Source organism: Puntigrus tetrazona, chromosome 8, assembly GCF_018831695.1.
Source record: "Puntigrus tetrazona isolate hp1 chromosome 8, ASM1883169v1, whole genome shotgun sequence".
Classification (NCBI taxonomy): Eukaryota; Metazoa; Chordata; class Actinopteri; order Cypriniformes; family Cyprinidae; genus Puntigrus; species Puntigrus tetrazona.
In genome coordinates this window covers 19,023,498-19,048,328 of record NC_056706.1, presented here as the reverse complement: position 1 = coordinate 19,048,328, position 24,831 = coordinate 19,023,498, and the positions used below count along the sequence as shown (strand labels likewise).

General features: G+C 36.8%; 1 protein-coding gene across 1 annotated transcript; it reads left to right on the top strand.

Moving 5' to 3' along the window:
* Positions 1-359: 359 nt before the first annotated feature.
* On the top strand, positions 360-24,616 carry LOC122350102 (transmembrane protein 132C). The gene is made up of 9 exons (XM_043246319.1): positions 360-1,056; positions 8,178-9,090; positions 14,812-14,949; positions 17,227-17,416; positions 18,833-18,976; positions 21,100-21,305; positions 21,953-22,217; positions 22,311-22,502; positions 22,631-24,616. Exons 1-9 carry the CDS (start codon positions 984-986, stop codon positions 23,996-23,998), a joined length of 3,489 nt encoding a protein of 1,162 aa, XP_043102254.1. The 5' UTR covers positions 360-983; the 3' UTR covers positions 23,999-24,616.
* The last annotated feature ends 215 nt before the right edge of the window (positions 24,617-24,831 follow it).

Here is a 24,831-nt window from a genome sequence, read left to right as displayed (position 1 = left end):
GAATTTGGAAGCACAGAATAAATTATGGTTAATTAGGTTTACGTTAATAAAGTAATTGTAAACAAGCAGTTTCTTTAAGATAGGCCAACGCAAATGCTAGATTGACTTCTCTTGGTAAACTATTAGAACAGAATATATTGCTTATTTCCATATGCCTCCCTGTCCTTATCTATAGCTAAACAAACTTTAAAAAAATTGAGCAAAAAACGACAACTCTACTGATAAAAGGAAACCAGCGCAAATGTGTAGTTTCACACATGTCCACGAGAGGTCACCATCTCCCCACACACTCACTAGATACGACAGATTTAGCGATTTAAGTAAAACTTTCTGTCGTTTATTGTACGCGCACGCTTAAAAGCCACGCAACAAGTTTGCTACGCGAGAAAACACGAATAACGCAAGGACACCTGATGTCTCGTGGGCAGCGCGAGCCCCACGCGCCGCGCCGAGCACTTAATCGCCTGACTCCCGCCGCCTGTCTCGTGTCTAATTCACCGTAAATCCCGTCGCTCGCGCCCGGGACCGCTGAGGACCCCAGAGCTCGAGATGGGTGACGGCTGGACGCAGGGCTGTGGAGTTTCAGGCTGCCGGGGCACTTTCTGCACGGACGAGACCACAACAGGGCGCGCGAAGAGCCAGGGAAAAAAAGGAAACTGTTTTGCCACCTCCGTCTGGTTGGATTATGGTGGAAAGATTTAAGAAAGATCAAGTAAATTAGTTCCGAACCGCGCCAAGCCGTGTTGTCGAGGCAGCGCTTTTCTCAACGCGCGGTTTGGACTCGCTCGCCGCTTTTTCCGGTAGAAATGAATAATTGAGAAGCGCGCGGTTCTTGCGCGGAGGAGCGCGTGCACAGGTGAAGACTCCACAGGTAAAACGTGACGCTGCCGGACCAGATGCGCTGCTCGGAGTCTCCTGCTTAGGGTTCCTGAACGTCAAAAAAACGTTAATGGGACATATCATAGACAACCCCTGTGGCCAAAATGAGCGTCTATTCTCACCTATGGCGGATTTTGCAGATATTCTTGGCAACCATAATCACGGTGGTCGCACAAGGTATGTGGGTTTCTTAAAGTCTGAAAGTTTGCTAATTTATACGGTTAAAATGACGGTGCAAAAGATTTAAAGCATCTTTAAATAGAATAAATGTTACACTCTCTTTCTTTCTTTATTGACCTAGTCATGTTAAAGACCAGAAAACAGAGCACGAATTTTATAATAGAGCCTACTGTATTTATTTATTTGTATGTTTGTCAGTATTAGAGACACATTACCCCTTTTTTGAAGGTTATTATTTATTGTTTTTATTATAAAAATTAACCTACCAGGTACATAAAAAAATTGTGGAATAAAAATTTTTTTTTATATATATATATATATATATATATATATATATATATATATATATATATATATATATATATATATATATTCTTTTGGATATTCATTAGATTTAAAGTAATACATTAGAAAAATTTTTTTGTTTACTTGTTGATGAATAGAGTTTATCCGGTATCTCAAGATATTAGAATATTCATATCTGCGTTTCATTAAATGACCATCCGTAAAATAAAAATGACGGGTATCTCTTGTTCTTTGATGCCACAATAACGGGGAAGACTGCTGACCTAGCAATGGTCTAGAAGACAATCACTGACACCCTCCACAAAGAGGTTAAATCACAGAAGGTCGTTACTGAAAGAGCTGGCTGTTCATAGGGTGCTGTATCAAAATTAATTAATTGCACATTAATGCACATTAATTGCAAAATTTACTGGAAGGAAGGAATTGGGTAGGAAAAGTGCACAAGCAACAGGAATGACGGCAGCTTGAGAATACTGCCAAGCAAAGCTGATTGAAACACTGGGGAGAGCTTCACAAGGAGTGGACTGAAGCTGGAGTCAGTGATCAAGAGTCTCCACGCTCAGACGTCTTCAGGAAAAGGGCTATCAAGACACAAGACACAACAGAAACAACACCAGGAACATCTCAACTGGACTGAGGAGAAATATCTCTGGACTGTTACTCAGAGGTCCAAAGATAAAAATAAATTCTGCATTTTATTTGGAAATCAAGGTTTAGAGTCTGGAGGGAGACTGGAGAGGCACAGAACCCAAGCTGCTTGAAGTCCAGTGTAAAGTTTCTGGAGTCGAGATGGTTTGGGATGGTTTGCTGGTGTTTGTCCGTTGTGTTTCATCAAGTCAAAAGTCAGCCTTCTGTCAGGTGATTTAGAAGCACTTCATGCGTCCTTCTGCTAAAAAACTTAATAGAGATGCTGAGTTACTTTTCCAGGACCTTAGCACCTGCAAACAGTGACAAGACCACTTTCAAGTGCTTTGCTGTGCATGATATTACCAGCCAACATGCCTGACCTGAACCCCCTGTGGAATCTGTGGTATATTTCAGAAGTGGTGAACCACAGCCCTGCAGAGTTCAGCTCCAACTCTAGTGTATTTGATTAAGGGTTGCGGCTCTCCAGGACGACTTTCACCACCGTGGTATATTTTCAAGAGAAAGATGAGAAACAGTCAATCCAACAACACAGATAAGCTGAAGCTCAATAGTGTCTCAGCAGAGTTTGTGCAGAAATTAACATACTTTGAAGAACTTGAACTTTAAAAATACTTTTTTGATTAATTTTAGGAAATATCCTAATATTTTGAGATACTGGATTTTTACTTTTATGAGCCGTAAGCTCCAGTCATCAAATTAAACAATTTTTTCAATGTATATATGTATATATATATATATATATATATATATATATATATATATATATATATATATATATATATATATATATATATATATATATATACATCTCCTTGGTGCCCTAGGCAAGATACTTCATATTCAAAGGAAAAAAAAGCAGTACCTTTACTTAATGTTCAATATAAATGAGCAAAAAAGCAACAACAACTGAACTTGACAGTTCTCATCAATGCATTGTCATTGATATCCAGTTAGTACCTCATTTAATGTTAAAGCAAACCATCTGAAGAAAGTGACTCAATTGGTGCTCGTGCGACCGGTCAGATTTATATATAAGAGTCCCTTCAGTAGTATTTTTTCAACAGAGTGCTTGTTTCTCAAGGCATGGTCTGGATAGGATTAGTGCTCCCTCATTCATAGGGGCTAAGACATCTGTGCTTTGTGTGTCCTCTGTCTTCAGTGGTATTTTAAGTTGAACTTGTACGGTATATACTGGTTAAAAATATGCCTTTATTCAAGCTCTAACAAAATTCATATAGTCTAACTTACATTTAAGTTGTTGGGTTAATTTCTATATTTTTTGTCTCTATACTAAAAAAAACATTTCCAAAAGAAGCAAAAGTGTCATATTACACGAGTATGGTTTGTTCAGCTCATCAGTGTTGTGCAGTGCAACAGATAAATCACAAATACGCAAAATATTCTATGCGTGTTTTAAAAGTTTAAGCAGTCCAACAGTACATGATGAACACTGATGGTGAAAATAAGCCTTGATTGCATTCAGTATAGACCCAGTATGATGACTTGAGAAGTTTGCCCAAGCACAACCCAATGAAAATAACTGGTCACACTTTATATTGGGTGATCTTAACTACTATGTACTTACATAAAAAATAAGTACAGTGTACTTTTTGATTTTATATTGTATTGCAGAACACGTTTGCTGCTGTGAGGTGGGATACGGGTAAGGTTAGGAACAGGTTTGATGGTAAGGGTAGGTTTAAGGGTGAGATAAAGGTGAGTTAAGGTGTAAAGGATTGGTCAGTAGTGTTGTAACTGTAATTACAGAAATTACATAACATGTAACTTCATATAGGTATTTTTTTTAAATATTAGTACAATGTAAAAATATATATGTACACAATAAGTGCACTGTATTGAATAATTAATTTTAATGTAAGTATATAGTAAAGTGGGACCAAATAACTTATTTTTGAGGCATATTCACTGTATTATTTCTTGTTATTAATTTCTTGTTGCTTTAGTATTTACGTTACTTTAGGACGTATCAGCTTAGACTACGTCAAATGCGCCACATGGTCATTTAAAGCCATATGTTTTAAATTGAATTTATTGTGGTCTATTGAAAAACTTTTAGCAATCTGTATGAGATTTATTTAACCCCATCAGATCTCAATGTCAAGTAGGATGCCCTGAAATCACCTGCTTATAGGATTTAATGTGGTGACATTTGGCATTAAGGATGTATAAAGCTAAGTGCAGACTTACAAGGTAGTGAGCAAGCTTGCTTGTTGACAATATGTAGTATAGGGGATAATGTACTATTAATGACAGAAAGCATCTGTTATCGTCGCTGTCGGGCGGAAACCTCATATGTCCAAATGTCATATTTTTTCACAAATCGATGCTACTGATCAGTCCCCACATGGCCTTTTATGTATTTTTACTAATTATTAACCAATATAAAGTGTTAAAAATAGTTTGAAAGCAAATATCTTAACTTCTCCTCAAGATTGAGAGTCACTACGAAACCTCTTTGAGCAACACGTCCTCTAAAAGTTAGGTTTGAGTAGGCCTGTTTCGTTAAAAATTTATAGCAATCGCAGAAGGAAGCCCATATGTGATCCACGAAGGTAAATTTTGTGAGCAGATTAGGCTAGATTACTAAACAGCCTCATCGTTTTTTGTATTGCGTCACTTACAGCTCTTAAACCTTTAAAATATAGTTTAGGAAGATGTAACCACAGCCATTAGCTTTGGTTAACCCTTGAAGTCTTTCTCTTGGCAGAAGGCTCAAAGTCATAAATCTTGTTACATGATTTTGTGGAAATGTATATGATAGCAATATAAGGTATAATACCAATTTTAACAATACAGTGTTTAATAACTGCTGGACAGTGATGATATTTTACAGCTGTCATAGTATTATAATTTGTCATCAGAATGAAATTCATAAAACATCAAGTCCCTAATTGGTCACTGAGAATGACCTCCGGTCTGCCATCTGTGCTGGTTCATCCTGAAGCATAAATCATGCTGTAACTAATACTGTGAATATTATGGAAATGGATTGCATTTGCTTTATTTGCCTGCTTTACCTTGTTTAATAAACACAGATAAACATTGTGTGTTGTAACTCATAGATAATCTCTAAATGGCTTGTGAAGTGCACATTTGAAATAGTATTTATTTACCATAATGTAACTGATAGCGTCAAAGTGTTCATATTCTTTTTTTATTATTTATTTTTTATCATAAGAGAATGGGGGTGTTAAAGTGTCATATAGTAAGTAAGAAAGTGTGTCATTTCCAGTGTTATTCAAAGTCTGAGGTATTTGGAAGAAGAGAGGCAACTGTTGATGTGTCTCAAGAGGACGCACATCTGTGCTGTCAGCTGAACTGTTTGTAGTCCTCTGAATCTTTTTACTGTATTCTCACAGCACGCCGTGCTTTCAGCGTTTTCAAAACCAGTCAAGAGTTCCTCTCTCTCTCTCTTTTTCCTTAGGTTGCTCCAAACCTAAAGGAAACATCTAGTACAGTAAGACTGAATGCAAATAATAAAACACTATAATTATGTATAGTTGTTATTTTTAATTATTGACTTACATATAATAAATAATATTATATTTGTTTGAGAACATTTTAATGTAAATTCTGCTGCAATTTTAGTATTGTGTTGAGTCACTATTTGATTTTAGATGTAAACTATGTGTGTATATATATATATATATATATATATATATATATATATATATATATATATATATATATATATATATAGACTTTTATCGACAAATTTGCTGCCTGCTACAGGTCTCAAAAAAGGGCTGAAAAAGCAAGACATTTCAAAAAAGATTCAGCTGGGAGAACATTTAGCAGCTAATTAAGTTAATTGACATCAGGTCTGTAACATGATTAGCTATAAAAGGGATGTCTTAGAGAGGTAAAAAGATTGTGAAATACTTTAAAAACAACATTCCTTAATGTCAATTTGCAAATATCATTGTCTACAGTGTGTAACATCAATCAAAAGATTAGGAGAAACATTTGGCGCATCTTTAAACAAAAAATATGTCAATGACGACCACAAACTCTTTTTAAAATGGGTTTATTTTGTGCATTGAATTGAAACATTTCTAATTTTAAATATTTGTTAAGTTATGTGATCTGTTGTGAAAAAAATATTGGTTTGTTTGATTTGTAAGTCTATATGTTTTCGATTTATTAAAATTGTAAAAATATCTGAACATGAGTGCATATTAAACACACTGAGCATTTATCTCAGTGTTTAGCTAGGGTGACCATACGTGCCATTTTTCTCATATACATCCTAGTCAGGATGCCTATATGCCTAAAGTATCTTTTTTTTTTTTTTTTTTGCATGTGCAGATTGATCTGTGCATGACATCAATGTACCATACAGAAAAGTTTTTAGATTTTCAAATGCTCTCAAGGTACTTTGATGTCAGATTGGTGTGACTCTTGCTGCTTTATTAACTGCAATATTAACATATTAAGTCAAACACACTTAATATGTTAATATTGATCGTAGATCTCACCTTCTAACATGAAAATTAGAGTTGTTTAATGAATTAATGAGAATGAATAAGTTGTTTATATTGTAATTTGAATATAATTTTCTATTTTTTACCAATTCATACAAGAAATTATTCAAAGGGTTAATTTCTACTTTTTCCTGCTACTGGGCAAAGCACAGAAAAAGAATAATTAAAATCACAACGTCAACCAGGAATAATGTCATCCATTTCAGAATAATGTTTTTCCCTTTGCATGCGCCGCTTCTGCTGTACATGTTGTCATGTGCCATGAGTTCAGTTTGAGATTAATTTAAGTCATGGCCTTTCACTGAATGACTACATGACCCTACCACTCAATCTGTTTTTTGTTTTTTAATTCCTTCCAGGAATTTGATTCCTTCTCTTTTGAGCTCATCCTTGTTATTGGATCGCTTTTTTTTCACTGGCACACAATACACTTTAATGTTGGTCCTTAGGTTCAGAGTTTAGCGCTCTGTAGGAGTTTTTGATAAATCTCCTAGAATGTTGAATTGATATTGTATAATTAAAGTAGGCAGCATTGGATGCAATATATCAAATTTACATTGGGCTTAGATTTTCATCATAATGAAATGTATTATTTCTATATGTGGTATGAGATGTATTATTTTATAATGCTGTCTTTGACAGTCATACCATTTGGTCTTCACACAGTGCATTTTTTAACCATATATGTATTTAAATATATATGAAAGATCAAGTAGACCATGGTGCATTTTATGTATGTGTGCAGATGATTACTTAATGGTTTTTAATTCTTTATGAATACATGGATTGTCACATTACAGATCATTTAAAATTCATTTGTTATGAAATATATTTTACTAAATGTGATTAGCTGTGTGAATAACAATGAAATATTACAAGACATGTTGGAAAATGATTATAGTTTTTGACGCAAATCCTTAATTAGATAAAAGATCCCAAGGCAGGGATTTATAACACCTGTTATTTCTATCCAAGTACAATAATACCCACAGAAATGTAGTTCAGGAAACGTAGGCCTACATACATTACAATGAAATTACATATTATATAAAACAGTATTCCCTTTTTTAATTTGAACATATTAATAGATTAATAGAATAAAGACCAAAGATTCCCAAAACAAATTATATCTTATCTTTTGTCAAAAGGACTAGTCGAGTGGAAGCTGCTTTCTTCAGGATACAAGAGCACTGAACACCCGCTGATTATGTGGATCTAACATCTCGAAAATCAGAGAGGCACATTTTCAGATAGCGCTGTCTTTACAAATAAACTGCAGATTTAAGTTTTAAACAATTGCTTTCTCACCTAAAATACTTTTTAAAACTACATTTCATGATACAATAACAGTAATATTTTTGCTGAGTGAACTCAACCAATCAGTACGTTCAGTGAAAGTTCCAGACCTCTGAAAAAGTAATACCTCGCGGGCAGGGATTTTCTGAGGACCAAATTTTTACCTGGAACTTTATTTATATCCTGGTTCCTACAGTGTAAATATACTGAGTACCGGCCCAAAGTCCCTAGTTCCTGAGTTGGAAAAGGGGCTAAAGAGATATTTTAGTGGTGCACAGGTCTATACAGGCCCATTAAATGCCATTAAGATAACATTACACCTTATTTCCCTCTTTTTTCATTTGTGTCTTATTTCTCCTGTAGAGCTGAACAGTCAGGAAGTCTCTGATGCCACCAAGTCCTCCACCCCTTATCCGTTGTTCCTTCCTGTAACTTACCAGGTATGGGATGCTGACTACTTTCTATTAAAAGAGGCTGGGCAGGACATCATGCGAAATTCCAGCATGCAGAGCCACACGCAGCCATTTGTCGTGCTTCAAGCAGGACGTCTCCCATTTATCAATGCCAGCTACGGCCCACTCTCTACCAAACGGGAGATTCCCCTGGACTTAGTGCAGTCGGTGCAGTTATTTCAGCCCTCACCAGTGGTTTTCACCCTCAACTGGAAAGTCCAGTCCTTTGTCCTGACCCGATGGGTCTACTCGTCTTCTCCCAAAGTGCGAGTCCTGTTCTATGTGGCTGGGAGAGACTGGGACAGAGGAGAGAAGGAGAAAGGAACGAAAGATGAGCTTCCTTGTGTGACTGTGTATGCCTTCTGGCAGACCCAAGAGGTTCGGGGCTCCTGTGTCATCAGAAATGAGCATGGGACATGCATGGCAGAGGTTGATCCTCCGGCAGGTTGGTTCAGCCCAGTTGAGGGCAGTTCTAGTCGGGAAAAACAAGGGCCGAGCCAGGGAAACTCTGTGGAGCTGTATTATCAGGCCAGACCCAGCACCTACGGCACATGCACTGTCAGCGGGGAGGAGGGCAAGAGGTGGGATTTGGGTGATGGAAATGCTGGTCAGCCTGAAGCTGAGTACATGCCTGTGACCCCCATGCAGAGGATCGGGAGCGTTCGGCTCCTGCAGGTCAAACAGGGGGCCATGCCAGTGTCAGTGCTCAGACTGAGAGAAGCTGTGGTCATCCAGACCTCCTCAAAACCACTTAAGAAAGCTGATATTGCCTCCTTTTATGTGTATGTGAGGACCTCAGCCAACCTGGATACTTTCTCCCTCAGGTAAGAGGTTTTTTGAGGTTTTTGAAAATATGCATTATATGCAAAGACATATATGCATTTGCAAACACTTTTACAAAGTTTACATTTTAGAAGTTCATGCATTTCTTGGAAATCAAGCCCAAAACCTTGCTGTTGCTGGCACTGTGCTTGACTCTTAGAAATGTAGGAATGCCTCTCTACTGATTTAATGCTTTAAGAAAAACATACCAATAAACCGGAAACAAGATTTTTAATGGCTTATGCATTTTTCCTGAAAATACCAGTAATGTTATCATCCCTTCTGGAAGCAGTGCAGATTATCAGTGTGGAGTGGAGAAATAAATGTCATGACATTCAATGATATTCTGAGCCGTTATTCTGACTGCAGAACTCTGGGGTCATCAAGTCTGGGAACATAGTCTGTAAAGCTCATTGTGCAGATTTGAGCAGCTAGCTATATGGCTGAAAAAGACATGCACGTTTAATCCCTCAGATTATATGCAAAGGCATGCTGTGCCACAAACACATTTCTTTTGCTTCTCTCGCTCTCTGAATGCTTTGGCTGCACATTCATTGTCATGTTGTGCTTTAAAAAGCATGTCTAAATCTGCTCGGTTAGAGAAGGTGAGTATCGTTTAGGAACTAGTAATCCAGTAATCTTTAACCAGAACCTATGTTTTACATATTTTTTTAATACTATTTTAGTTAAAGATTTAATTACACTAAAGATAAATAAAACTGAATTTTAAAGTGTCACCACCCTATATCATCACGTTTTGCATATGGGTTATGAATAGTTTAGACTGAGCCATTCTGTAAAAGTGAGTGTAATTACGTGTACTAGCAGAATTTTCTGTTATATTGCATGTTTGTATCCAAGTTATCTTTGTAGAACTGAAGTTTGTGTCTGATTGCCAGCTTGTTTTCAAATGTTCTCTGGGTGTGGAGAAATTATATTGATTCACTTGTTTCTTTCTCCACGAACAACAGAATAGAAGGTTGCTTTTTGCCATATAGTTAATTATCTGATATTTTTTTGTAGAAAATTGTTGATCAAGGCTGTGTTTCCTAAAAGCATCATTAGCTATCTAGTTGTTAGTTGTTAGTTACATTGAACTTTTGAGCACTGCACCGCTGATTACCCTGGCTTCAGTTTCAGGCAAAAGTATTATTTAAATATTGCCAAATAATTATATAGTTATATAGTTATATAGTTAGTTCACTCCAAAATTAAAATTCTGTCATTAATTACTCACCCTCATTTCGTTCCAAACCCCTAAAAAGGGCAACAAAAATTAAGATATCTGACCCCACAGACAGCAACATAGTAAAACATGGGTAAAACAGGTCTTACAGCTTCTCTCTCTCTCTTCTCTTCTCTTCTCTTCTCTTCTCTTCTCTTCTCTTCTCTTCTCTTCTCTTCTCTTCTCTTCTCCTCTCCTCTCCTCTCCTCTCCTCTCCTCTCCTCTACATTTCTGCCTGTTTACCATTAATACATTTTTAAACTGGTTCCAGATTGTGAATAGTTACTTTTTATTAACTGCTACTATAATCCAATTATGAACAATTACTCAGTTTCCATTGAAACATTGAGATATTAACAGATGCAAGCTTTGGTGAGGTTTAATAAATCATGCTGTGATATCCCACTGGTGGTTTTAATGGTGATAAAAATGTTGTAGAAACGAAACATATATCATTGGTGTTGGGCCTAATGGATTTGTTTTAATGTTGTTGTTGTTGCTGTTGTTGTTATCATAGACTCCCCTCAGGATGTCTCAGTATAAAGCATGAATCTGGAGTCAGACATGACCATTTTAAAAATGTCAGTACACTAATTCAGTAGTGCAACTGCAGTAGAGCATTGTTGTTGTACAGTATTCTTACTAGGGTGAACTCAATTGGGCATGCATGCATTATGTTATGTAACTAGTAATACATAGTGTGGATTATTTGTGGTGCATAAAGCAACCGGACAAACCAAGACAGACTAAATCCAATGTGAACTCTGGCAACGTCTCCAAGCTTCAAGCAAAGCTACAGTAAAAGGTTTGGGCACTTTAAGTGTAAAAAGCACTTTTGTGTTTAAAGCACAAAAAACACTTTTGCCTCTCGTGCACTTGCACAGGTTTCTTGAAGCTCTGTATTTTGGTTTCTGAATCACACAAGGATCAATCATTGTGAACGCTTCACCCGATCAAGCCTTATGAAAAATAGCTACTCCTTCTCATTTGAATTTCATCACATATAAATCTGTCAGGAGGCCCGTTAGGAATCACCTTGATGAATTTCAACTGTAGTCATGCTCATATTTTATCATCCAGGAAGTGACACGTGTCACAGTTGCATTACAGCTGGTCATAAATTAGGAGGTTGTGAGGCAGGAAAGATAAACTGCTGCTTGGTGATTGTTTTGATTAAATGAATGTTCATAATTTAGACTACTCTTTTCATTATTCAAATGCTATGAGAATAATTAATTCATTCTCATCTGACTGTCTAAATGTTGTGGTAAGGCTTTTGAAGTATTCAGAGAACTAGTCATTTACCAATAGTCAATATTCCTGACCTAATTTTTAATAAAGGTCAAAACATTGTTTTTAAAGGGGGGAAATTAAAAAAAAACAATAAGTAAAACTTTAACAAATTATTTACCATTTTCTCAGAAGTATAAAAGGAAAAGAAATGACACAGTTTCCTCAGAATAAGGCATTTTGTTTATCCCGTTGTTCCTTACGTTTGGCACTTGGTGAGTGTTAATTCTGGATCTGTGTGTTTTCTCCACTGCTCAATCATTTAATATTCTCACTATGGTTCTCTGACGTGTTTGAGTATGTGCGTGACATTTCAAAGCCTATATTCATTATGCGAAATGTCAGGGATGTTTGATGGATAATTGAAAAAGGACTCCCAAATTGACTCGTGATATCAGATGTTGAGCTTGCTCTGATATACCCTCTAATGAAATACTGTGAGGTTCTCAACAGTGACAGAAGATCATTTGGGATGGATGTTTCACAAGTTGTTTGGTCTCCATAGGTCAAACAGATTGTTTTGGTTTGGAGTGGTAAATGTTGGTCTTGGACAGATGTTTCTGGGCACTGACAGAGAGGGATAAGTGTGGACTTAAAATAGTGTGAAGGAACATCGCTCTCAGTTTTTTAGGACTAGCAGGAGTAAAAAAAAACAAAACAAAAACCTGATGAATTGTAGCAAATGTATTCATATATATGTGTGTGTGTCATATATATATATATATATATATATATATATATATATATATATATATATATATATATATATATATATATGTGTGTATATATATATGTGTATATGTGTATATATATGTGTATATGTGTGTGTGTTTTGTCAAGAAAGCTGGTATTGTTCACTTTCAAGGCATCACAAGTTCCCTTGCTGTTTTGGAACAGAAGCCAAGTCCATTTTAGCGAATCAGCGCTGTATTCAGGTCAGGAGACAAGGCTACTTTCACTTAAAAAACACATGCTAGCTGAGAGGACTTTCATCAAAGCTGACTAAAAGAAGTCTTGCCAAGTCTGTGGTTTTCAAGTGGAATTAGGCTACTTTGACACTCTTTCTGTGGCATGATTTTCATGTCTGCGGGTTGAAGCGACCCCAATAATGTTATAGTTAGCCCCTGGAAATCGACTTTTATCATTGGAACTCCACCAAAATGTGTATTTTAACCCACCAGAATGCATTTTTACTGAGAGTGCCCATGACAAGGAATTGGACTAGTTTTAAGTAGCGATTGGGTGAGTTTTCATGAAAAAAACCCTGATGGATGGATAATTTCAATGAACTTGATGAACCTGTAATATCTATTTCAGTGCGTAAAAGGAAAATAAAAGCTGAAACGTGTTCAGGGAACCTTGCAAAAACAGCGTGTTACAATGGTGATCTAAAATCACAACAACCTTTGTCAGGCATCTACATTTTCATCTGAGGAAATTACTCAGATTAAACATTTTTTGAAATATTTTTTTAAAACATGAAATGTTTTAAAAATGAGTTTTATGTAAAAATAAATGAGAAATTATTTTACTATATATATTATATATATATATATATATATATATATATATATATATATATATATATATATATGGTAATTGTTAATACAAATAATATTTAATAACACAAATATAATGCAAGCATGTAGTGTTTCAAAATAGGAGTTAGATGTTAGTTAATGAGACACAATTGTAATTAAAAGTTATTTTATTAAAGCATTATGGTATATGTTGCATTTGAAAACTTTGTGCTTCACTTAACTTGTACTAGGAGTGAAAATGCACAGTCAGAAACAGTCAAAAAAGATGACAAAAGAATAAGAGATACCGTGAGAGATTAAAAAAAAAATTGTTTAAGAAAGGCAGGGTCTAATCTAGTCTAATGTTTGAGTCCCAGAATCTTCTCTGTCAGTGCCAAGATTAGTGCTCCCATGAGCCTTCATTCGAGACAGTGATTACATCTTACAGAGTACAGATGGTCTTACACACACACACACGAAAACAATTTTGAACAAAACAGAGATCATATCTTCTGAACACGCACAATATAACCGTAACCCTGTATTACATGCAAAAAATACACAAATCTTACGGTTTTCATTAATAAAATCAACATGACATAATCTTCCCTGTGCTTGCTATGTTTGCAAACATGATTACGTGCGTATGTTCAGACGCCCTTTAACAAATCTGACCCGATTACCAAGCAGACAGGCAGCTAGAGTCTTACAATACAACCCCTGTGAGACTAATATATTTCCCTATGGAGTTTTATTAACCCAATATATATGACAGACACGTGAAGAAAAAAAAAGGATCCCTTAGCAACAAATGAAAACACAAGTATGCCTCTGACGTTACAGAGAATTTAGAGGGTGCTGGAATCTGAAAGGTGCATTTGGCAGCGGTCATATTTTTTTACCAGTCTTTTATCATCATGCTTGTATTGATATCCTTTATGCCACTCTGTGTGGCTGTATTGGTTCTCGGGAAGCTTTTAGATTCTGTTCCAAGAGCTCTAATGGTCCAGCTAAACAGGATTTTGGCATATTGAGCTGACAAATTCTTTTCCCGCGGGTACATATTGTTGCAGTTGTATGATCAATTATATTGATACAATATTCTGATTATAGTGTGATATGGGGTCAGTGTGACGGTTTTCAAAGGTTTGTGAGGAACAACCTAACTTCTGTAGACATTTGCCTCAGATGGCACTAAATGAATTTCTAAGTACAATATATGAGTGTCTCGTCTCAGTTGTTTGCTTCTTCGGGTGAGCTTCTAAACAATAATTGTATTTATTTATTTATTTTTAGAGTGGCTTGTGTGCTCATGGGTGTAGGTCTGGGATGTCACGACCATCCAGGCTTGGCTAACTGGGTCTGATGTGGATGTCATTGATTTCCTGTCCTCTGTAAGGGAACGGAGACTAACATCCTTTTCCTTGGCCCTGTATTGGAAACCGCACTGTCAGCCTCAGCTTTACATGCCGTGAACAGACTATCCTTTGGCCTCATCTCCCCCTGCCATACACATCCACCTACGCATGCAAACCCGTCAGAAACACAAGTACTGCGCTCAAATGAGGAATATACCCAGTAAATCTATGATTGTGAAAAACCTGTTGTGCTGTTAAACCAGTTTGTTTGTAATAAACACTCCACAGTATATTCATAAATCATTCATTTGTTTGTTCAACTCTTAACAGAGCCATGGTAAAAAAGGGTGTGTCGTTCCGTACAGCTACACCTAGCAACACAGTACTATGGGACATCACCCTAGACACGGGCCCGGATGGGAATGTTGGAGTAATCTGTCAGAGAAAGGCAACTACGACTGTGAAAAGGTGAGTGTATCTGTTAAGGAACATTTAATTCATTACTTTTTAATCAGATGATTAGGCAGTGATTAACCAACTCTCATTGGTGACTCTGATTAAACAGTGCAAGCAAAGAAAGACGGTATCGTCCATGGAAACAGTGATTTCACATTCTAACAGTGATTTACATTTTGATTAGTTTAATAAAACTGCTTTTTTGGATTTATGCTGTCACTTTGAAGACAACGGCTAACTGAGCTCACTACATTTGCGCACATATATGTTTGCCATTGAGGTCTTGGTGCATGTGCATGGTTTACTACGCATGCATTAGATGGAAGCACAAAGATCAGGGTTTTTGCAGTGTTTGTGTGTGTGTCGGAATCCTATTAGTAAAAGCCTAACCTGAATTCTCCTCGCTATTTTTGGAGTCAGAAACGATTCTAGGAGTTCAGCCTTTGATTTGAGCGTGAGATGATTTGGCATTTCTTGCCATGTAAACAAAGTAGAACTGAATAGAATAAAAAAAAAGTAGAATTAGAAATTAGAATTCAGAATTAACTAAATTGTTCAATGCTATATTAACCAGCTGGTTTCAAGCTTGACAGTTGTTTCTTGTTTTAAGCATAAATCTAAAAATTTAGATTTTTAGATTTAATATTTTAATATTTAATATTTAATATATATATATATATATATAAGGTTATTTAAGCCCCATATCCTTGTTTGTCACGAATCATGATTCTCAACTTTATCTTTTAGATCTCTTTTAGTTATTTTCCAGCTTTAGCAAATTAAAAAACTGTTCAAACTGTTCAGCAAATTAAATATTCATCTTTTTTTAACCCGTTATGGTGGACTGAGTCACTGCTGGCTGAATTGCAGCCAATCTAAAGCAATGGCCTAGGGTCTGTGTGTGTGATGCAGTATTCAGTTTAAGCATGTATGCAAGTTTGTGACAGCTGTGAAATGTGCCAATCACAACAAAGAAATATGTAAGGACAAATATCCCTTTTTTTCAGACTGCTACTTCTACCAGAATAGATGAAATAGATATTAAATAAATGCTGAGATAGTGATCATCTGAACTAATAGCGTTCGTATTCTTGTAGGGTTCTTGTATGTTGAAGGGTTATTCCATCCCAGCATTAAAATGTTTTCATTAATCACTTACCTCCATGTAATTCCAAACCCATTAAAGCTTTGTTCATCTTCAAACAATTTAAGATATTTTTCATGATGCTAATTTTTTGGGACAGTCACAAGCCATAAAAAATATTTTACATTGTGTTCCGAAGACAAACAAAGCTTTTTTTCATGACAAAATTTTCATTTTGGGGTGAAGCAACCCTATAAGAGTTAAAAGGAGATGAAAGTGATTTCTAAATAAAGGATAAAATAAAGAATAGCATAAATCATTACAAATATAGCTGCTGGGGCAAAGATGTGTTTCTGTCAGTTATGTGTTTTTGTTTTTTGATACTGTATTTTATATGTATGGTAAACATCCAAAATCAAGCAGTAATGTTGGGTTAATGCTGTAGTATCCTGTGATTTAAACATTTATAATTTAATCAGTCTAGAATAGTAGAGAATAGTAATGGATAATTCTGTCTGTATAAAATTAAGATATTTAAAATGGAATAATGTTGGTTGTCATTCTTTAATTGATGAACATGTATCTGTTGCATGTATTTATTTTTGTTTCATATATGATATAGTCCTATGGAACACATGATCAACAGATTATTTTATTAAGGATTTAAGTCCTTAATGACTGACAATCCCAGTTTTTGAAATAATTGCCTTTTTGTCTGTACAAACACGCATGCATTTATATACAAATATGCCATCTGCATAAAATAGTCATCTGAACTCTTTAGTTCATCCCCAGAGCTTGAAAGCTGTGCATTTTAAAGCTAAAATTAGAGACAGATGCACAGATTAAGGGTGATCCCATATTCTATTGAAAGCATTGGTTGCACATTGCACTACCAAGAGGGTTACAATTATATGGTTTGCTGATTGCTGAAAGGTTGTCATGTCTATTTACTTTTTACCACATAATCAATTCAATGATAAAAAGAACAAAACCATATTCTCCTCTAATTATTTTCTTTAGGAAATATTTCACATTATGCAAGTAAAATGGGCTGTGAATGGCAACAACAGTATGATCAATATCCAATTATTGGCTTATAAGTGCACTCAATTATTTAGAATCACACAGCAATTTGCAAACGCAGCTGTTCATTTGACCATTTCATCACATAAGATTAAGAGGTTTTTCACATTCTCTTTCAGGTTAAGTAAACTCCAAGCAGTTCTTCAGATGGATTTTGAGGTGGAAGATGTCAGCAGTCAATCGGAGATTCAGCTGATCAAGTGGGAGCTGACGCTTCCAGATGAAGTCAAACTGATGGGGGCGTCTGAAGGCACCATGAGGGTCTACACCACTCAGAGGGACTTTGTAGGCCTGGCTCCTCTAGTTATGGTAGGATATGGTAATTCATTTAAAATTAGTCTCTATCTGAGACAGCAAAGCGTCTTCATTACTTATTCACTGCCATTTTGAAAGACCGAATTGATCCAGCAGGGTACCAGGGCCCCGGCACAGTGACAGAGCTTGTAAATGTGACAAGCTTCATCTACAAGAGCGATCATGTTGACCTTTGGATAGTGTCCAAACATGAGCAGATTTAGGCATAATCAATCAGATTTTCTGTAGCAGCTCTAATATACAGCTGGATACTGTCCCAGAAATCTGAAAACAGCACAGAAAATGGGCAAAAACCCCTAATATGTTTGCCAGTGCTTATTTAAGAGAGAATACTTTCAGTCTACTTTCCACGTACTTTTATACAAATTTAAACTTAAGTATAAAAGTTGGTCACGCTTTAGTTTGGGGATCAGTGCTCACCATTAACTACCTATTAACTACTACTTTTACCTTTTGCCAGTAAATTCCTAAACTGCTGCAAGGAAATTTTAAGATATGGGGTCAGATTAAGGTCCATTTAAAATACGGTCATGCAGAATAAGGCATTAATATGTGCTCAGTAAGTATAATAAACAGCCAAGTAATATGCATGTTAATAAACATTTGAACAACAATTTAATAGTGAGAATTGGTCTTTAAACTGAAGTGTTACCAGGTACTGCTCCACTGACGGCTGAGAATGCGGAAAATCCAAATTTTGCAACTTGCTATTGCTAAAGTAGTAAGGGATTTAGGCAGTTTTACAAGGCAAGGGATTTTCTCATTTCAGAGAGCATTAAATTTGATAAGAAATGAATCTAACCATTTTTATTCATGAACAAAACAGTGCTGTTTGATCAGCCTAATGGCAAATTCCTTTTTTCATTTTTAGTAAAATAATATCGATATAGCTTATGCTTATTTTTAATGCATTACATACAGTTAAATTAAGTGACCTTTGTTTCCTGAAAACCTGTTTCATTTATGTGAGCTGGCATTTTGCATCTGTCAGGATCTTTAAAGTTCAGAGATTTACTCCACTAATCTGGTGCTTCCCATTCACTGGAGTCAATATTGGGAAATGGGGTTTTGTCCCGTGAAATAATCCGTTTTTGCTTTTCACTTGTTCTCATTAAAATGACTTTGATTACATAAAATTGTATCAGTCTGGGTAGTGCACCTCTGGCCCAGATTATCTAAATAGATTGTCAGTTTATTCCAACCTAAAATCCGCTTTGTGTCCCTGAACAGACTATTTTTACCTGTGTAATGGTGTAAAAAGCACACTGATATTATGACATTAATTTCATCAGTAGATTGGATAGTGTTATCGTAACATGTCACATCTCTGACCTCCCTTTGTAGGATTGCTAAGGTTTTAGCTTAGTTCGGTGTTAAGATTTGAACTTTGAACTCTTGTACCCTGTGTAGGACACAGAGCTTTTGAACACTGCAGTGCTGACTGGTAAGAGGGTTACGGTTGGAGTAAGAACCATTGCTGTGGAACAGGATGGTTCTGTAACGGATGTCTCAGAGTTTGCTGACTGCAGCTCCACAGATGAAGATGTTCTTAAGGTACAGTTTTTTCTCATGTACCTCATCTTGGATACAGCAGCTGCAGAGTCATGTCAAGCTAATATCAAATGCCTATTTTCTGTGCATGCGTGAGGCAGAAATGGGTCAATAACCTGATGCTAATTGCATGCAATTTCTTGAAGGGTTAGTTCACCCAAAAAATTAAAATTGGCATTTGTTTAACTCACCCTCAAATCCTAGATGAATATGACTTTCTTCTTTCAGGCGAATCCAGCCAGAATTATTACATGATTTTTGCATGAATTTGCACACATTTTATTATTATTTTACAGATTTATAAATTGTTTTAACAACATTTCTTCACTGTTAATTATTAAGGAAACTTTTGTACACAAATTCAGAAAACAGAAAAAAATGCATCAAGAGCCCTACAGATCTTCATGACTGTATGTTAAAGCCAGATCAAAATAGTTTGCTTGAGATAGGTGCTGACCATGAATTCAAATTTTGTGACAGTTAATCAATTCAAAAGTGTATTTGATTTTAAATGGTGTAAAATGGTATAAAACTATAAAGCATTTTTATATTTTCTTCTGAAACCACATGAAACTAACACAATATGACATTTTTCCACATATGCTTGTTATTGTCAGACAGAGGTAAGGTCTCTCAAAGTCTTCTGTCTGGCGCTGTGTTCTTGGGACAGTGCTCTGAAAGTCATTAAGCCATGTTGTGACCTCACTCAGGAGGCCTGTATCCTCTTTGTTGAGGAGTTAATCTGAAAGGACAGCTCAGCACCATACTGTGACTACAGCCAAGATCAGAGACTTAAAACAACTTCAGTCCTGTCTCATTCAAGGACAACATCGCTTTCTGGCCTCGTTTCTTAGAATTACACAGAAATGCATTTACTTTAATGTTCTCAGTAAAAAAAAAAAATTATATATATATATCCAAACTTTAGATTAATAGATTATACATGAGCAAGAAACATGATGGGACTCCTGTTTGAAATATTTCCCCCCAAAATGAAAATTCTGCTATAGATTTTTTTTTGTTTCTAGAAGAAAACGGGCTGAAACCTCTCATGTGGCTTTAGAAGATTTTTAGTCAAAAAGATTGTATGAGTTCTTTTCATTTTATTTCAGTTTTTTTTTTTTTTATCCTTTTGGAGCTTGATATAGCATTGACGGTATAAACTGTTGTACAGGCAACAGCTATGTGCAGGTTCTTCAAAGACTTTAATGCTGTGTTTTATTACAGTAGAGTTCTACTTCTGAGTGTTTTCACGTAAATAACAGCATATGGTTTAACCTAATATAACGTACAAATGTAATTGTGAAAATTACTGGCAATTATGGATCAGTTCTGGTAATGCTACTAAATATAGGCCCAGATGGAATCTACTGATTTGCGGCGTTGGATCCATGTCTGTCGACTAATAGGATAAAAACCATAAAAACATCTTAAGCATCCATAAACATGTCATTTGCTATCCATTAAAGCCCATGTATGTACTCTAAATAATCCTGGTGTTTATAGCTGTGCATGTGTAAAACTGCCAATCATCAAGCCATGGTGAAACACATTATACACATTAACATATAAATAAAAGTACATATTCTCTAAGCTGTTCAGGCTAGGCAAACTTGCTATTCAACACCAGCAGGATGACAGTCAAAGTCACCCCTGCATGCCTTCCTTAATCTTGTTCAAATTTAATGGCATCATAAATTATACAATTGATTTAATCATGTGGCAGCATGCATTTGGTAAGCCCACGCGGAACTGTTAAGTGACTTTGTGACTCACAATGCCATGTATTATATTTCAAAAGTGATAGCGAATGTCTAAAAGTTGCATTTAAAATACAGCATAAGGGCCACAGAGTAAGGATCTACAACCATCTCACGTTTGAGTTCATTCATAAAGGAAATAACTACCAAAGCAATTCGATCTCAAAAAATAAAAAAAATAAATAAATAAATACTGATCGGAATCTAAATTATGCTTGATCTCAAAAGTCATGTTTTTACTTGGACTAAGCACCAACAAATCCTCTTACACAAGTCTGTTCAAATCCAGCAAAACATGAAAACTAGTGTGAACAGCCTGTTCGTTCAGAGTTATAAATATCAATCAACATTTTTGGATGCCCTCAGGTGTCCGACAGATGTGACTTTGTGTACGTGAATGGAAAAGAAACCCAGGGTCGACTGCGGATGCTGGTGAACTTCACTTACAGTTACCTGAGCGCTCAGCTGGAGATGAAGGTCTGGTTTCCTCGTCTGCCGCTGGATATAGAGGTGTCTGATACAGAACTGAGTCAGATCAAGAGCTGGAGGATCCCTATCATGTCCACCAAAAGGTAAAAGCACACAATGGCCACATTCAAAAGCACATTTTCTAATTAAAGGCTATGTTTTGATTAGCATTTATTCTGAAAAATGAATAAAGGAAAATTTCAGTATAAATGTAATCAGCTTGCAATGCATTTAATTATCCTGCCTGCCTAGACATTATTATACCATATTACATGCAAATCTGTAAAATGCAATATTTATGTAATATAGAAATGATTGCATTATTTGTAAATATAAAAATAAAAAGTAGGCATTACCATAACTGTGAGAGTTTGAACATTATAGCCAGGAAATGCTTTTAAAGTCCAAATCCACTTTCATAGAGGGTCAAGAAGATTATGCATCCAGTAGAAACTGTGAATAAGATTGTGTAAGGTTATGAGTAGTTTAAATGCTGTTGCATAATGGATTACATGAGGCAGAAGCATCCTCTCATTAATTCACAGTTTGATCCAATCAGTGTTTCATGCGTGTTTGGGACTGTTTTGTACTTGTCTGAAGGCATTTTAAACATTATTTGAATTACATAAATACGGGTGTGGTTTCATTTTCAAATGAGGTCTTTTCTAAGCTTTTTTTGAGGACCATGAAAGGTGACAGATGGAGTTGCATGACTAAAAGTGGGTCAGTAACATCTGAATGTCCCTGACAGCAAACCAGGCTGGAGCAGTGAGGAAGAGCGTAAGGGCCGGGGATGTATGCTGCAGTTCCAGCATGCTCTTGTCCGAGTCTTCACACACTTTGTGGCCGAGCAATCAGACCCTCGGGAGCCACAAGCTTTCTTCCTGGGCTCCGATTGGCAGGTGGATGTGACCAGGCTAGTGCGGTATTTCTTGAAGGTGGACGATACTAACATTGCCCGTCTGCAGGCAGGCAGGATTCTGTCAGGACAAGACGTGGGCACCACGTCTATAAAGGTAAAACTGGAAGTGTCGAGTTTGGCCTACATGCGACAAGAGTAATGGACCAGGCCACACATAAATCAATACTGAACTCATGTCTTTTTTCAGGTCCTTTCCCCATTGTCAGACTCCATCCTGGCAGAGAAAACCGTAAAGGTTGTAGATGATCGAGTGACCATCACTGAACTGGGCCTTCAGCTGGTCAGCGGTCTCACACTCAGCCTGCAGCTCAGCACAGGAAGTAACAGAGTCATCAGCGCCACAGCGACCACACAGGAAGTGCTCAGCAATCCTAAACAGGTCATTTAACAGCAAATTCTTTAACTTTTTGGATATCTAGAAATGTCTAAATTGCTAATTTTTCTGATTTTAAAACTTGTAAAGCTAAATGCAGGATAAGGCTAAATTATATTTTATTCTCATCACAGGAGGCAGTGTTGAGCTCCTGGCTACAATTTAGTGATGGCTCCCTTACCCCATTGGACATATATGATCCTGCTCACTTCCGCCTTGCTGTGACGTCGCTGGATGAGGGTGTCATCTCTGTGCAGGGCTCACCTATGACTATAGTGGCTGAAGGTGAAGGCCAAGGAACGCTGGTAAGAGCTGAGATGACCATTTGCGAGGTCTGTCAGAAATCCAAGCGTAAAAGCACTTTAGCTGTAGGCACTGGGAGTTTAACGGTAAAGTTCCAGACAAACAGCAAACGTCCTGAAAACAGCAGCATCAACAACGACACAGGAAACAGTACAGGACTATTTGCGGGTGTCACTGGGAAAGACAACAGCAGTGAGCGTGGTGATGAAGGAGAGGAGACAGACTCTGATAAGAAGCTTCAGCAGCCAGAACAGGTTTTAAACAGAAATTCAGAGTCTGAGCGAGAAGAAACTGCCTTGTTGAAGATCACCACCACAGCCAAGTCGACAGCTCAAGACTCAACTGTTGGCAGCATCGCAAATGATTTGGGAATGGGACGGGCTAACGATGCATCAGCTGGAGTCAGTAAACCTGGGAATATTTTAAACAGTGGAAATTTCTTTAGTACAGGAAAAGCTGGAATCGATGGTCGCGCAGGAATTTCCTGGAGTAGCAATGAGGTTCCTGAGGGTTCGATGTTAAGCACTGGGAGAGCTTCTGGGAACTTAATGAACTACAATAACTACCCTCCCCAAGTGGAAATACCCAATCAGGAGCCAAAAAATGACTATGGAGATGATGATGACGACGACGATGACATTGAGGGACCACTGTCAAACCGTCCGCTTACTGACCTGGAGATTGGGATGTATGCATTACTGGGAGTCTTCTGCTTGGCTATCATAGTATTTATGGTAAATTGTGTATCGTACTTGGTTAAATATAGGCACAAGCAGACGCCTGGTCAAGTCTCTGAGCAGACTGGTCACCGGCACGACTGGGTATGGCTGGGAACAGATGCTGAGCTTGTTATGAATGTCACTGGAAGCCCATTACAGCAGGACGCTCATAATACATCTGTGATTGACATAGGACCCAATACAGAGCCTTGTGGTACCGTCACCCGTAGGACCTCTTGCCAGGTGTCTTCTGTATCAAATGACTCTAATGTTTCGTGTGTAGGATCCCCTTCCGCAAAACCAGTCCGAAGTGAATCCCTACACTCACCCACTAGTAAGAGGAAAAGGGTCCAGTTTACCACCTTCACATCATTAGATCGGCAAACTCCTCCAAAAATGTTACCACAAGAGAATGGACATGGAATTAACTGGGTGGGAAAAGAGGACAGTTGTATGACACCTGAGGTGCCAACTGCTTAGTCTTTGCAAAAGCTGTGATTGTTGCTTCACATGCAGCCTGATTTATGCACCCATAATGTATATCTCCGTAACAGGGCTGGGCAACTCCTGCAGAGTTTAGCTCCAACCTGTGGTCACCTGAATGCCTTCTTTCTTTGGAAAAGTCATCTGTTGGTCTGTGCTACACAGGATTATGATAAAGATAATCAGTACAGTTTCATGGCTTTCGTAAGGACAGGTGTGGCATTTTCTTTTTGACTTAAATTTGTGAAAGGTCAATTCTGCCTTGATTACTGATCATGATAAAAGGGATAAAACACAATCTTGCTATTTTTGATTATTATTAAAAGCACCTCCCTCCCTCAAAAAAAAAAAAGAGCTTTGAGGTTATTAGCAAAGCTCTTTATTTTGTCTTTTCCAATGATCTTCATTGGGGGATTTAAAGATTTAAGAGTTTCAATACACTGATATATTCTATTTGACTGTTATTTGACATTGCATCCCTACATTTTTATACAAAAGTGCATGTGATTATTGTACAGATTAAAGTTCACTTTGTCTGAAGATATTTTACCACCCTGCATTTGTATGTACAGTCAGTTGTTTTATTTTCCATTAAAACACCACATAACAAGGCCACGTTCAGTGTTTTGTGCAAAGATAAGCAATATACACCTTTTTATTATAAATGAATGGTGGTTTTTATCTTTTCTAATTATTTCTATTTCAGTACTCAAGTGTAAAGCATTGATAGCATGTCCTAGGTTTTCATATTTGTAAAAAACACTTGTGGTAACTCCAGATGTGAAAATAACAGAGTGGTGCTCAACTCCACAAAGTTGGAATTTCAACAT